At 42.8% G+C, this 16,599-nt stretch overlaps 2 protein-coding genes across 2 annotated transcripts in view; one reads left to right on the forward strand and one right to left on the reverse strand.

The window, feature by feature from the left end:
- Nucleotides 1-16,599, reverse strand: part of Znf597 (zinc finger protein 597) — a 324,428-nt gene that overhangs the window by 99,987 nt on the left and 207,842 nt on the right. The gene's annotated exons all lie outside the window — the stretch shown is intronic.
- On the forward strand, nucleotides 7,561-8,502 carry LOC142831527 (olfactory receptor 1f45-like). Its single transcript, XM_075941746.1, has one exon. It carries the CDS (start codon nucleotides 7,561-7,563, stop codon nucleotides 8,500-8,502), a length of 942 nt encoding a protein of 313 aa, XP_075797861.1.

The raw sequence follows: 16,599 nt of genomic DNA on the forward strand, positions 1-16,599 counted from the left end.
CTTAGGTGAGAGGAGAAGCAGAGAAGAAGGTAAGAAGAATGAGAATTAGGACGAGAGAATTAGAACAGAGGCAGAAGATTAGAGTCTGATTTGGAAAAGTACTTGTGAGAGCATTTGTTTATTTGCCCTCAGATAACCAGAGGGAAAAATCCTTTTAACTTGCTGTAGTTTCTGATCTGAACCCTGAAGAGAGTCTTGAGGCTGAACCCTAAAGTTTCTCGTTATGCCCCACCTGCAGCTCCCACCTGGCTGTGGTCTGCCTCTTCTATGGCACCATCATATCCCTGTACTTCAACCCCTCCTCCTCTCGCTCAGCTGGGAGGGACATGGCAGCTGCCATGATGTACACGGTGGTGACCCCCATGCTGAACCCGTTCATCTACAGCCTGAGGAACAGGGACATGGAAGGGGCTTTAGGGAAAGTGCTTACCATGATCATTCTTTGTTTGATGTGAAAGAGCTAATAAAACAATAATGGGAACTGATCCTCAAGAATCCCTTTTGGCTTTTGGGGGTTTTCTTGTTTCGTTTTTCTGAAGAAAAAGCTGCTGTTTCTTGCAGGGAAGCAGGCGGGCTGACTGCAGATCAGCACCTCTGCTTCTGTTCCTTTAGATCAATCTCCAGACTCATCTCCAGCTCTAAAGGACCTCTAGGGTGACCTCGCTTCACTCTGTACCTCCATCCAAGACCAGCAGATCCTGGTGGAGCACTCTGCTTTCCCCCTCCTGCAAATCCTTTCAGACCCCTAGCTCACCCCCTTTCTAAGTGTCAGCTCCCAATATCCAGAAAAAACATTTTTTTCTTAGAATCCCTAGGGACCACACCTATTAGTTCCACAGCAAATTGCCTACCAGGCAACAGACAGCCACCACTCTCTCCAGAGTGGAAACAGAAACCAGAGAACAAAACGTCCACGCAACAAAAACAAAGCCAGATATCAACCCCTAGTCTGATACCACAATATCTCAGATGCCTACATGGCAACATAACACCATTAAAACAGCCAGGAAAGTACATCTCCCATGGAGCCTAGAAACCCTACCGCAGCAGGCCCTGGAATATTTCAACACAGCTGAAACACAAGAAAAGGACCTTAAAACAGGCTTTATGAAGATGATAGAGGCCCTTAAAGGGCAAATTAATAAATCCGTTAAGGAAATCCAGAAAAACAGAAACAGTGGAATGAGATGAATAAAACTGTTCAAGATCTGAAAATACAAATATAACCAATAAATAAAACTGAAACCAAGGGAATTCTGTAAATGAAAATGTTAAGAATTGGAACAGGAGCAACAGAGGCAAGATTCACCATTAAAATACAAGAGATGGAAGAGGGACTTTAAGCTGTTGAAGACACAATAGAATGTATGTATACATCAGTCAAAGAAAATGTCAAATCTAAAAAAATCTTAACACAAAACATCCAGGAAATCTGGGACACTATAAAAAGATCAATCTAAGAATAATAGGGATAGAGGAAGAAGAAGAAACCAAGGTCAAAGGCCCAGGAAATATTTTCTACAAAATCAATAGAAGAAAACTTTCTTAAACCTAAAGGAGGAGATGCCTATGTAGGTACAAGAAGCTCACAGAATACCAAATAAATTGGGCCAGAGAAAAGTCCCCTTTGCATATAATAATCAACAGACTGGACATACAGAGTAAAGAAAGAATATTAAAAGTTGTAAGGGAAAAAGAGCCAGCAACACATAAAGGCCGACCTGCCAGAATCACACCTGACTGTTGTTTTCCATTGGCACAGAATCTGTGCTTTAGTCTACTGCTGATTTAATCAGCAATTTGGCTCCGCAGTTACTGGGCTGCTTCTCTGGCAGTGGCCTGGTGGGAATTCTGTTCCCTAAGGCACCACCTGCATTACTGCTGCCAAATGCAGCCTTTAATTAAGTTTCTGTTGTTCTATTTATCAATAAGACTTGGGAGTCAAAGACTGGGGTGAAAACCTGTTAGCTCAGAGAGGCTGAGTAGCAACTAGCTGACTTCTCCTTGCCAGTGTCTCCAAAAAAGACTGCCCTGAAGCAAGAAAAGTTCACGCCAACAAAGTCCCTCTGTACTACTCCCTGCGTCTCTCTACCATCTTATAGATACTCTCTGAATCTCTATGGTTACTTTCAGCCAACTAATTGCTAACTCAGCCTCCTGAACCAAGGTTGATATTATTTAATTAATGCAAATGCAAACTCAGGGTTCACAGTGTGATTAAATATCCCACAACCCCTGACTTCTCAGTGGAGATTCTAAAAATCAGAAGAGCCTAGAGAGATGTATTGTAGATTCTAAGAGACCACGATGCCAGCCCAGACTGCTATACCCAGCAAAACTTTCAATCACAATAGATGGAGAAAATAAGACTTTCCATGATAAAGCCAATTCAAGCAATATTTATCTACAATTCCAGCCCTACACAAGGTGTTAGAAGGGAAACTCCAACCAAGGAAATTAAATACAACCATGAAATCACAGGGAATAAACAATCTCAGACCAGCAAAACCAAAAGAAGGGAAACACATACACACACTCAACACCACCACTCTCAACAACCACAAAATGGAAGTGAAAACAGGATCCATCCTGTTACATGTAAAAAACACACTTCAACATTGAGGATAGACATTAGCTCAGAGGAAAGGATTAGAAAAAGATATCAAGCAACTGGACCTAGGAAGCAAGCTGGTATAGCCATTTTAACATATAATATCTAACAAAATACACTTCAAACCAAAGCTAATCAGAAGAGATATGGAAGGCCACTACTAAGCAAAGAAAAAACTCATCCAGATGGCATTTTAATTTTTACGTCTGTACTCCAAACCCAAAGGCATCTAGGTTTATATAAAGAACACCGCTATAATGGCTATTCTTGTCAACTCGACTGTATATGAAATGAACTACAATCCAGAAATGGAGGGGACACTTGTGATCCAGATCTTGAGGCAGGAAGACAACACGTCTTTAATCAGACTTTGAGGCTGGAAGGCACACCTTTAATCTGTGCCACACTTTCTGTTGGAAGCCATCAAATTATTTTCTTTGCTGCTTCATAACTGTAATTTTGCTACTGTTATTAGTTGTAATGTAAATATCTAATATGCAGGATATCTGATATGTGACCCGTGTAGGCCCTTGCAGGCCGCTTCAGTCTCTGTGAGATCATAAGAGCTTTGTTTAGATGATTTGGAGGACCGTGTTCTCCTGGTGTCCTCCATCTCCTCTGCTGGCTCTTCCACTCTTTCTGCTTCCTCTTCCTCCAGGGAGGGATTTGCTAAAGACATCCCATTTAGAGTTGTATGTTCCAAGGTCTCACTTTGTATAGTGTCTGTCTGTGGGTCTCTGTATTTGTTCTGATCTGCTGCAGGAGGAAGCTTCTCTGATGACGGCTGAATCCGTATTCACTGATCTATGAGTATAGCAGAATATCATTAGGAGTCATTTTATTACTATTTTTTAAAGACCAGTAATATTTGGTTTTATCCTAGGTCTCTGGGATATCTAGTCTCTGGTTCTTGGTCACACAAGCAGTGTTAAATATAGGCTCCATCTGGTAGAGAGGGCCTGAAGTCAATCAGACATTTGCTGGTTATTCCCACAAGCTCTGTGCCACAATTGCTCTAGCATGTTTTGCAGGCAGGAAAGCATTGTAGACCAAAAGTTTTGCAGCTGGGTTGGTGTTTATGTTTTTCTTTTGGTCCCCTACCTTCCCATACCAAAGACACGAGAATGGAGGGGTGAAGATCTCATGTAGGCACCCAGTCAACCTCTCCGTGTTCAATGAGTTGTGTAGGTGTTGTCTTGGGCCTTCCTGTCAGTTTGAGGAGAGCAACTTGTTGTCTTTGCAACAGCCCGGGTTGCTTGGGGATTTCCATGGCCAACAACTCAAATGGGTATAACCAGTCCTGGTTTGGGAGCTTCATCTGCAAGCAGTGCTGGGTGTGGAGCCTTCTGTCGGTGGAGCTCCTATCTGCAGCCCTTTTCTTACCTCTTCATTAAGGCCTCCCTGCAAAGGTCCTCAGTCCAGCTCAGTGGTCAAAAGGGCACCTTTGAATTTCAAATTCTTCCAGTCCTAGCCACCTCTGCCACTGCCCGAATCTGGGACATCTGAACTTTCTCTGCTCTGCTCCCCAAAGTCTCTCATTTCTAAGCCTTTTCTACTTTTCAATCTTCAAAATCTTTTGTCTTTATGATTCTTCTGCACTCTGCTCTTAAGAAATCTGCTAAAATTCTTGTGTAAACACTTACCTCAAGATTTGTAAGTTCTTTGAATGCAATAAAGAATCTCTAAAATTTGTAGCAAAGAGTTAGCTTAAAACTTGTAGCAAAATGATGATATTTGCTATTTATAAAAATAGACCTACTTGGGCTGGAGAGATGGCTCAGTGGTTAAGAGCATTGCCTGCTATTCCAAAGGTCCTGAGTTCAATTCCCAGCAACCACATGGTGGCTCACAACCATCTGTAAAGAGGTCTGGCGCCCTCTTCTGGCCTTCAGGCATACACACAGAATATTGTATACATAATAAATAAATAAATATTTAAAAAAATAGACCTACTTACTGGATATGTAACAAATTGAACTCTTGTTTAGGAAAATGGGTGTTTTTAAACAGCAACCATGTGACTTGCCTCCACCTTGGCTGATGACATCGTTAGGATAGAAGCAATCATGTGACTGGCCGTCATGCTTACTAAGGTGAAAAAAGAACATGCACTGTAACTTCACCAGCATCTTGAGTAAGATGGATACACGGCATAAGCCAACTAAGTAGCAGCCATAAAACTTCTTAGTCCTACTGAGTCCTCGGTTATCACTACATCTCCTTTTTAGACTAAGTAGACAGCAGCATGTTCCAGCATATTTTGGATTACTGTGAATTTTTAAAATTTATTTTATGTGCATGTTGTTTTGCCTGCACGTACATCTGTGTGAGGCTGTCAGATCTCGGAGTTACAGATAGTTGTGAGTTGCCTTGTGGGTGCTGGGAACTGAACCAGGGTTCTCTGTAACTGCAATCAGTGCTCTTAACTGTTGAGCCATCTCTCCAGACCAAGTATGAACCTTTGTATGATAAATGCCCAAGGTGATAAAGGTCTACTCAGATTAACAAAAGCTAAAGTCGAGATATGCATCAAATTATTTCTGTCTTTGCTAACTTCAGTACCAGGCTTCAAATAGACTTTTAGATTAAGAAACAACAAATGTTTGATAAAGCGTGTTTGATTAGGCTTATAAACTCTTAAGGTTGTAAAAGTCTCCTTAGGTTAGTGGAAACTGACTTGGAGGTGTAAGACTTTGCTAACTGTGTTCAACATCAGGCTTCTAGAAAATAAGGTAACAGCCAGTTGGTGATGGCGCATGCCTTTAATCCCAGCACTCAGAGGCAGAAGAAGGCGAATCTCTGTGAGTACAAGGCCAGCCTGGTTTATGGAATGAGAACTAGTTCCAGGATAGTAAGGGCTATTAAACAGAGAAACCCTGTCTTCAAAAACAGAGAGAGAGAGAGAGAGAGAGAGAGAGAGAGCGAATAAGGTAACAGAAGCTGACACATTCCGGGCAGCCTTGGAGGCTGCAGTGTGACATCTCAGAAAACAACAGGCTTTGCGTGGTGACTCATGCCTTTGAACCTGGCCAGCCTTCATGAGGACCGAGTCCAGTCACGAATCTTCCTATGGTAGGGGTGGTATGTGGTAGGGCTGTGTGGGGCTGGTGGAGCTGCACCAAGAGCCCACAGATTTGCAGACACTGGCGTTCCACTGGTGTGGGGAGACAGCCCAGAGCGTGTCTGCTCTTGGTGCACAGAGTCATGGCTGGTCACATCCCTTCATCTTCCCCCTCCTTGTATTTTATGTCAACTTCTTCAGGGGTCAGCTCTAGTTCTAGTTCCGTCTATTCCAGTCTCGTCTTCCATCCTCCCATCCTGAAAGGCGCCGTGAATCCTGTGCAGCAAATGTCCAGACATGAAACAAAAGAGGAGCATTCCCCAAACAGTGCTGTATCTCCAGTCTCTGCTGTGAGACAGAATCTGGACCAACTGCAGACCTACAGGCTTAGGGTGCTGAGAAGATGAAGTTCTCAGGGAATTTCCTCTGGGACGTGTCTCCACCCAGATTGCTTTATCCCTGAGTTCTGACACGGGAGTAAGATGTTACCCTTCCTCCCCTTTGTTGGTCCACAGAGACCAGGAGCTAGGCAGGACAATTACTGTCTGCCTGACTTTAATGAGATGTTCAGGGAGTCTAGCCCAGTGGGAAGGATGCTGCAGTAAATACCCTCTGAGTCCCTCAAACCTCTTTGCTGGCTAGGAAGGTGATCACCCTCTCCACCCGCTCAGAAGCCCCCTAGGATTCTGACCCTTTCCCATCCTTAGAATAAAGAGCACCATTGTCCAGCAACTCCAAGGCGGTGAACATGGGTCAGTTACAGCACTGACTTGTCAGGTATTGTAACAGCAGTGCCGATGCCAATTTCTTTACTAAAAAATGATGCTCACTCCTGTGTGTTGAAGGACCAATAGCTACATTTGTGAACCCATGAGGCCAAGTTAGAGTTGAACACAATGGTAACTAGGTATTTCTCATTACATTTTTTGAAAGTACATTACACTTTGTGTGTGTGTGTGTGTGTGTGTGTGTGTGTGTGTGTGTACAGCATATGTGGAAGCCATAGGAAAACTTTGTCAGGGGAATTCTTTTTTGCTTTCCACAATGTGAACCCTGGAAGCTTGGACTCAGGACTTCAGGTTAGAGACGACTGCCTTTACATATTGATACCTCTCTCTGGCCCTAGCTATTTTACTTTTCCCTGTGCTCTGCAAAGAACTGGGGGAAAAACAGGGAAAGTTAACAGGGATGTACATCCATTGGTGCATTCATTAAGACAATATATGCATTATTGTGTGTTTGTGTGTGCATGTGTGTGTGTGTTCATGTGTGTGTGCATGTGTGTGTGTTACATACGCCTCAATGCACACGTGGAGGCCAAGGGATGACTCTTGTAGTTGGTTCTCCCCTTCCTCCTTTAAAAGTGTTTCATGTTTGTTCAGTAAACACTTTAACCCCCTGAAACACCTTGCATCCCATGCATGCATGTTCTATGTTCTATTTAATAAAGCACAAGGGTGATTCTGGTGGGATCAGAACTATCTAGGACTGGGAGCTGGAAGTTGATTGGATGAGCACTATGGGCAGATTCTGATTTATTTATTAAATGCATGTATATTTAAATTTCTTTTTATTTTATGTCTGAATGTATTTTCCTGAATGTATGCATAGCAAATGATAGTGCCCATAGAGGCCAGAAGAGGGCCCAGGATCACTTGGAAAAGGGCTATGCACAATTGCTGGCCACCCTTGGGTGCTGAGAACTGACTCTGGCTGCTCTGGAAGACCAGTCAGACATTTTAATAGTTCAAAGATCTCTCCAGTCCTAATGCAGGATTTTTATGTTTGTGTTATTTTAAACATGACAAAGTCTGTAGTAAGATTTATTACAACCAAACCCTTCAGCACCTACATTTCTGCCTCTTTTCTCTGTAGCTGGACTCAGACCATGAGAGTCAGCAACCAGTCGAGTGTCTCTGAGTTCCTCCTCCTGGGACTCTCCAGGGATCCCCAGCAGCAACAGCTCTTCTTCCTGCTCTTCCTCACCATGTACCTGGCCACTGTCCTGGGGAACCTGCTCATCATCCTGGCCATCGGCACAGACTCCCGCCTGCATACCCCCATGTACTTCTTCCTCAGCAACCTGTCCTTCGTGGATGTCTGCTTCTCCTCCACCACCGTTCCCAAGGTGCTGGCCATGCACATACTCAGGAATCGGGCTATTTCCTTCTCTGGGTGTCTCACACAACTATATTTTCTTTGTGTGTTTGCTGTCATGGACAATTTCCTGCTGGCTGTGATGGCCTATGACCGGTATGTGGCCATCTGCCACCCCTTACACTACGCAACAAAGTTGACCCATCCGCTCTGTGCCCTCCTTGTGTTCGGGTCATGGATGGTAGCCAGCCTGAATGCTTTGTTTCACACTCTGCTCATGGCTCGGCTCTCATTCTGTGCAGACAACACCATCCCCCACTTTTTCTGTGAAGTGACTCCCCTCCTGAAACTGTCCTGCTCAGACACACACCTTAATGAGCTGGCGCTCCTTTTTGTCGCCGGGCTGATAATGATAGCTCCATTTGTTTGTATCCTTGTCTCTTACATCCTTATTGCTTGTGCTATCCTGAGAGTCTCATCCACAAGGGGAAGATGGAAAGCCTTCTCCACCTGCAGCTCCCACCTGGCTGTGGTCTGCCTCTTCTATGGCACCATCATATCCCTGTACTTCAATCCCTCCTCCTCTCGCTCAGCTGGGAGGGACATGGCAGCTGCCATGATGTACACGGTGGTGACCCCCATGCTGAACCCGTTCATCTACAGCCTGAGGAACAGGGACATGAAAGGGGCTTTAAGGAGAGTGCTTACCTTTAAATATTTATCTACTCAATAATGTTGAAAGTAAGGAATATCACAGAGGGAACTAATGTCCAGAAATCCTTTGTGATCCTATCAATAATCTGAAACATCACTTGTCTTTTGAAAAAAAAGGATGTATTGGGAGCTTTAGAGACGACCCACATTTAGGAGCCCTTGCTGCTATTGCAGAGGACCTGGATTTGATTTCCAGCATCCATAAGACAGCTCACAACTGTTTGCAACGACAGTTCTCTGGCTTTGGGCACCCTCTTCTGAACTCTGTGTGGCACCAGGCCTGACATTGGTACACAGGAATGCATGCAGGCAAACCACCCATCCACATAAAAATGTTTTGGAGAAAATAAACTATTTTGGAGAGCAAAATCCAGCATACAATTTCTTTAGGTAAAAGAATGAAAAAAAAAACTTGAGCAAAGGTCTTTATTCCTTTGTCATGTCAGTGCCTTGGAAACCCCCGTGCACACACCTGTGCTTCTCCTCTGTCAGTGAGCACAGCTTTGGGGAGTGGGGAGGGGTCTCCACGGGACAATCCTGAAAGGGGCTAACGATAAGCCTGAGCCTGTGCAGGGTGTGCTTCCTGAATCACCTGAACACTAGACTCTGATTGGACAAGCAGCAGCCACTTGTGTCAGCCATTTTCAGGACAGTGGATGTTGTTTTTTTGGGGGAGTGGGTGGTCCTTGTTCCTCTGTTCAGACGCGGTCACAACACGGTCTTATGTCCTGTGCTATCACTGTAGCAGAGGTGTTATCTGCCACGGCTGTCCTATGTAATTCTCTGTGTCCCTTAGCAGAGTTCCTAGACCAATGGGAGTGTTCAGGCCACCTCTGGGGCAGCACAGCTGTCCATTCTGTCACGCAGAAGAGGCCTCGCCTGAGCTCTGCTCAGGGGAAGAGCTGAGAGGAAAGGGTTCGCTTGGAGCTCCAGGAAACCCTAATTCTGCAGCTTGTTGGGCTTCATGCATGATTCTTGTCATCCGGGCTTATGTAGCATTAACATTAGGCAGGGACTAGGTCAACTCAATAAAAATGAACTGTGCCTTCTACAATTCCAGCTTGCAGACTTCACAGTCAGCCCTCCCCTCTTCTCCTTCCTCCGGTCTGTTTATCCGTATTGCTGGTATTCTCAGAGTCTCTCTATGTAGGCCTGGCTGTCCCCGGGCTGTCATTTAGTTAAAAATTTATATACTAGCTTTCAAACTTCATTGTAGTGCAAAACTTTTTTTAAAAGAGTGTCTGCTTTTTCATTTTCATAAATCTTTCATAATTGCATTTACTAATAGTTATTTTTCTCAGTTAAATGCCAAAATTATATTATGCTTTGAAATTTATTTTGCAAATGAGACAAAATCATAAAAAGTTGAGAAATAAGTCATGTTTGTTTGATTATACATAAAATCAAAGCACTCACGAGACTGAGGAAGGAGGATAGTGAGTTTCAGATTATCTGGAGGCGGAATGAGTTCTAGGCTAGTCTCACCTATGATGTGAGACCCTGTGTAACAAGAACAAAAGTGAGCTCCGTCATTGGCCTGGCAGCGGCAGAACCTCAGACGACTGATGAGGGATTGCAGGGACAGCGTGCTAATTTTACTTTCTGATATTCACTTAACACTCCAAAGGCCAGCTGACAATGATTGTCCTTAGACTAAGTTCCATGTATGTGTGTCCATGTGTGTTTGCGGTGTGTTTACTTTTCATTTATTAATTCATATCTATATGGGTATTTTGCCTGCATGTACTTCTGTGTACCATGTGCATGCCTGGGGCTCACAGAGGTCAGAAAGTGTGTTGGATGGAGTAACAGCTGTCTTTGATCTGGTGTGTGTCTGTGTCTGTGTGTGTGGCCTTCATATCAATATATCCAATGGGAAGATCACAAAATTGATGAGGCAAGTAGGGAAGGATTTATTTGGAGCTACAGAAAAATAATTCTACTCATTTGAGCTAATGTTTTTCATCTCGTGAGCTTTGTGTAGCTGATTAAAAGGAATTTTTTCTACATTCCCAATATCCAGACATGTCAGTCAAGTGTATAATTTCTCCCATTCTGTCATATCTATGTGAATGCGCTCAGATATTTTAACTCAAATACTTGTCTACATCTAAACTTTCAACTGCTATTTTGTGAGAGGTTTTCTAAATTACTTCATGTCTCTATAATTTTATTTTTACTGATTTTATGTATTTCCACTCCCTAGTAATTCGATTTGTCCTTTAAAACATAAAAAAGTTACAGTATGCTTTGAAATTATTTTGAAAATGACTAATAAGTCTGACATATTACCACACGATGTACTCCCAACACCAGGAGGCTGAGGCAGGAAGATCACAAGTTCATGGCCAGCATGGGTTATATTATGGGTTCCAGGTCATCCAAGGCTATACTGTGGAATCCTGTCTCATTAAACAAAACATACTACAAGCCACAACATTATACAGTAATTTCTAAGCCATCTTTTCATGAGTGATTTATCAAGATCTTTGGTAAAGGTCAAACCAAAATTCAAGGAATTTTGGGATTATTGCTTTGTGAATAAATGGCTGTTTTTTTTTCTGTAGATTTTTGCTGGAGCTGACTCCCCTTCTGTTACACATTTGGGGGAATTAATTCTCAACTGTTTCCTATGTCTTTGGGGCTTACTGATCACATTCCCCCAGCTATGTGTGAAAACAGTTTCTCACTGCCAGGCCTTGGTCCTCAAAGGTAAACGCAGAGACCTGCCTTCCTGCAATCAACAGGCATCTGGTCAGTGATTAGAGTCCAGGAAAGATCATTCCATCTAAGATATTCACAGCTATCCAAGGACACAGAATTACTGCTTGTCCAAAGCTGCTGATTCATAGCTGCTCAGATAGAAGAATAAGATGCCCTGGCTTTACCTCATTTAAAAGATTCCTAACTCCTTATGCTCACCTTCACCTCAGTTTACTGATTATTTTAGTTCAGGAAATTTCCTGCGTGTGCTTTACTCTCAAGGACAGCAGAGGAGATAATTAACCACAACCCAGAGAAAGACTTCCTTCCATCAGCACTACAGACCCATAATATCCATGATCAGATTGGTTGATAACAGCAAACCCCAGAATCGATCATTTAGAGGCCTGAGTCTCCTCTTTGTTCCTACCGCTTAGAGCAATAAGTGCAAACTTCAGACTTAGGCCCATAGAAATTACAATATCTGGTGAATGTGCTCATCAGATCAGGAGCCATTGGTTCCCCCCCCCAGTGTTTACATAGGTTGCCTGGTTACCTGATATCATCTATGCATGCTGGGAGGAAAAAAGTGGTTCACTGATTTCAAAAACAATCCATGCCCTATTCATAATTTTACAAAAAAAATAAACCTTTTTGTTCACCTAAAAATGTAGTGTAGCACACTAGCCCTCCCCTCTAGAATCCCCTGGTTTAATTCTTTTCTTAACTAGCTTTCTCCATTAAGGAGTTCATCAGACATGCACTAGCCACTCCCACCTTTGAGCTGACAGCCACGGATCTGTGTGAGTGAGTGAGTGTGTGCTGGGGCTGGGGAATTGCTGGTTACAGGGTATATATTACTGGGAACATTGGTAACAATGAAATACAGAATAAGAATAAAGAAACAGGAATGGAAAGACCATGCTGTGAACAATCTTTTAGCTCTCAGATCTTAGGTCCCTTCGCTTACTGTGGTGTCTTTATTTGAACCCTGACAGCGAATCTGAAGAGCTGAACTCTTGAGCACCCTGTCAAAAAGAAATGAAAATTAACTTGAAACATATGAAATATTTTTTCCTCATCTTTTACTTTCAGCACTTTTATACAACACCTGACTTTGGGATCATGCTTGTTACAATCAATTGAGACTTGTGTAAATACAGATCATTTTAAAAACAAGTTTGAGAAGTTTTCAGCCATTATTTCTTCAAGTAGTTTTTCCTTTCCCTTTTCTCTTAGATAGGGTTTCTCAGTGTAGCCCTGATGTGGGAGTGTCATATATCAATCTGTTGATTTCATTGGCTAAGCAATAAAGGAACTGCCTCGGCCCATTTCATTGGTTAGAAGATAGGTGGGAGGAGTAGACAGAACAGAATGCCAGGAGGAAGAGGAAGTGAGGTCAGACTCCACAGCTCTGCTCTCCGGAGCAGACGCAAGAGAGACGCCATGCTACCTGCTCCAGGGAAGACGCATGCTATGAAGCTCCAACCCAGGATGGACTTAGGCTAGAATCTTCCCGGTAAGCGCACCTACGGGCCCTACACAGATGATTAGAAATGGGCCAGAGCAGTTTATAAAAGAATACAGTGTCCGTGTAATTATTTGGGGCATAAGCTAGCCGGGCAGGGCAGGCGGCTGGGGTGTTTGGGGACGCAGCCCAGCCCCGTCGCCCCTATTACTACAAATGACGCCCAGACGTGTGGCTAACTGAGTCCACAGAAAGCCTGAGAAAGCTTGGAAAAGAATAGAGTAAAGCATGTTTCTTGTGGCAATTTCTCAGGTCTACTCTGCTTGCTAGAGGCAAGCAAGCGCCTCATCTAAGAGAGGCTTCCTGACTCAGCTTTAGCTGCAAAGCCTGCCGCTCATTAAGAGGTCCTGCCACGAAACACTTAAATGGTGTTGACGAAAAGCTGAACACATGCTTTTCGGTTTTCAGCCATAGCAGGAAAAAAGCTGCGCTGTTTAAAAATGCCGGCTTTCTGGGCCATCCTGCCAGGGAAAACTCTGACTGTTTGAGGCAGGAGGGCCGGCTACCGAGAGAGGATTTGAGTGTTGTCTGTTGTAGCTTGCTGGCTGGCAGGGACCTTGAGCCATAGAGGTGTGGCTATAAACATGGCTGCAGCCTGTACACCAGCCATGAGGCTGGAAAGCTAAGGAATGGGCTGGATCCAGCCGGCAAAGCCACGCCTTTAGTTCTACTGATATTGCTTGGTAAATTAAAGACTCATGTGGTCAGAAAAAGAGTGATATACAGTAAAGAGAGATTCAAAGACAGAAAATTTCTGAATGGTTTAAAGTGTGTTAAAAATATATACAGACTAAAAGTTAAAATTCTTAAAGTAAACCTCTGTGACTTCAAGGTGTGGTAGCACACGCCTTTAATCCCAGTGCCTAGAAGGCAGAGACGAACAGATCTCTGTGAGTTCAAGGTATAGTAGCAAACACCTTTAATCCCAATGCCTGGGAGGCAGAGACAGGCGGATCTCCGAGAGTTCAAAGACAGCCTGGTCAAAGATGTACGCTCAAAAAGCAAAAAGTTAACCTAGAAATGTCACAGCTTAGATTCTTAAGCGCCTAGTGATTTAAAGGCGTAGATCAAAAGTGCTCCTGGATAGTAAAAAATTGCAGATTCACAATAGGACAGATTCAGACCACTGAATGAGTCACACTGTTGGATGAATGTACGTTGGCTTGGGAGAGAGAAGAAAAAGAATATAGAGAATAAAGTTAATGGTTTAAAAAGAAAAAAGTAAAAGTAAAGTCTTTAAAGAGACAGAGTACAGATAGTTATAGATATAAATAAAAATAAGCCACGTAAAGATGGAAAATTCACAGAGAGTCTGGATTATGTACATTGTGTTTTCTTTAAATTTTTTGACTGTAAAGGAGCTAAGTACAGAGAGACATTTCATTATATGGGCTGCCAAGCTAAACCAGAATGGATATAAGGGTATTACGATTTCGAAATTTGGATCTAAGGACATGATGCTTTGGAAAGGAGTTTCTTGTTTTGTTTTCACAGAGGATGAGACCCTGTTCATTTCTTCTATCCCAATCTGGTATGATGGACCACGTCCTCCTGAAGGGTTGCTGTGAACATCTTCAGAAAATTGCTTTGCTCAACTGCCAACTGAGATGAAACTAGCACACAGGTTATACCATGAAAGACCTAATTAACCACGCCCCCATTCAGCAGGAAGCAGTTTGGAGAGAAAAAACTGCGCCCATGTTCCCAAATATGGTTTATAAAACGTTCTTTTACATTTAAAGGGAGATATGATATAGATATGAATAATTTGCATTAGTATAGATTTTGCTTTATTGATATTTACGGTCAATTTTGTTATATATATAAATGTTTCTGATGTAACTTTTACTTGATAACTGTTTTGTTATATGTAATTTTGCTATGTTAAGGTTAAAGCCTTCCTTTTTTTGTTTAAACAGAAAAAGGGGAAGTGATGTGGGAGTGTCATATATCAATCTGTTGATTTCATTGGCTAAGCAATAAAGGAACTGCCTCGGCCCATTTCATTGGTTAGAAGATAGGTGGGAGGAGTAGACAGAACAGAATGCCAGGAGGAAGAGGAAGTGAGGTCAGACTCCACAGCTCTGCTCTCCGGAGCAGACGCAAGAGAGACGCCATGCTACCTGCTCCAGGGAAGACGCATGCTATGAAGCTCCAACCCAGGATGGACTTAGGCTAGAATCTTCCCGGTAAGCGCACCTACGGGCCCTACACAGATGATTAGAAATGGGCCAGAGCAGTTTATAAAAGAATACAGTGTCCGTGTAATTATTTGGGGCATAAGCTAGCCGGGCAGGGCAGGCGGCTGGGGTGTTTGGGGACGCAGCCCAGCCCCGTCGCCCCTATTACTACATAGCCCGCTATGGATATGTCTTGGAACTCACTTTGTAGACCAAGCTATAGAGTTCAAGGTGGCCTTGAACTCAAGACTCACCTGTCTCTGCCCCAGTGCTGGAATTGAAGGTGTGCACCATTAGGCCTGGCTTCTTTCCCTAAAGTCCGAATACTGTTTACCTTTGACCCCATGCTCTATTTTTCCTCATTCCTTCTCTTCTGCTCTTCAACTTCCACACTCTGTATGTGAGTATTTACAAGTTTGCCAATTATTTCTTTATCTGGTTCAAATTTGTTAAGCTCATTTAGTGGACTGATTATTTCAATTGTTTACTTCCCAATTCCATAATTTCCATTTCGCATTTCCCCATATTTTTGTCTTCTTATTCCCTGTTTGAGTGGACATTGTCTTCATACTTTTATTTGCTCATTCAGTCAGATCGCCTTTCCATAGGTCAATGTTTTACCATGGCTACTTTGAAGTATTTTTGTTAAAGATGCCTAGGGATCTCATTGCTGCCTCTTGCAATAAGATCACAGGCTAGCTGCCACACACATTTGGTGTATATGTGGATGCTGGGAATCTGTACTGTGGTATTTATGCTGATAGAGTATTTAACTTACTGAGCCAACTTCTAAGCTGGCAAAAGTAAAGATTTTTTTGTTTGTTTTTTGAGACAGGTTCTCTCTGTGCAGTCCAGACTGGCTTCAAACACACAGGAATCCACTTGCTTCTGTTTTTCAAGGACTGGGATTAAAGGCATGTGCCACCATGGAAAGCAAAAGTACTGATTTTTGGTTATAAACTTTAGATAATTTCAAACATATGTAAGAGCATACAGCACAGATGTTCAAAGCACATAGATTCAAGAATTAACTAACAGCCAATAACATTTCATCTATGCCCCTGAATTTTACTCTTTTATTTTATTATATTAGTGTGTGTGACATGCCTATGTAGCCCAAACTACATATTCATTATCATTTTTCTTTATTTTTAAAAAGATTTATTTTATATGTGAATGTTTTTCTGCATATTCATGCATGCGCACCATGTGCATTCCCAAGGAGATGAGTAGAGAGTGTCAGATCTCAGATTATCTGAAACTGGAGTTATGGATGGTTGAGAAACACCATGTGAGTGTTGGGAATGGAACCCGAACCGCCTGAAAGAGCAAAAAGTCCTCTACACCACTGATCATCTCTCTAGCGTCTAGTGTTTCCTTTTCTTTGTTATGTTTTTGTTTTTATGAGACTGAGTCTCGGTATAATAGATCAGGGTAGCCTGGAACATGGCATCAATCTTCTTGCTTTAGACTCCAGTGTGTCTGGATAAGCACATGCTATCCCTTTTCTAAACTCCTTTCCAGGATGAGTTAAGAAAGATACTGCTTTTATTGTTGATTGAGGAATAGAAATGAAGGCCTCCTCAAGCTGGGCATTAGAAGTACCAAGAATCCTAAATCAGCAGCCCCAGGATCCCTCCAGCTTCTTTCTCCTCTCTCGTGTTTACCTTGTTTTTGCTGTCACCTCTAGACATTTCCTTGTTCA

The sequence above is a fragment of the Microtus pennsylvanicus genome, chromosome 11 (assembly GCF_037038515.1).
Source record: "Microtus pennsylvanicus isolate mMicPen1 chromosome 11, mMicPen1.hap1, whole genome shotgun sequence".
NCBI lineage: Eukaryota > Metazoa > Chordata > Mammalia > Rodentia > Cricetidae > Microtus > Microtus pennsylvanicus.

What these genes read in the sequence shown, in the direction of transcription:
- LOC142831527 (XM_075941746.1), top strand. Translation starts at nt 7,561, where the DNA reads ATGAGAGTCAGCAACCAGTCGAGTGTCTCTGAGTTCCTCCTCCTGGGA.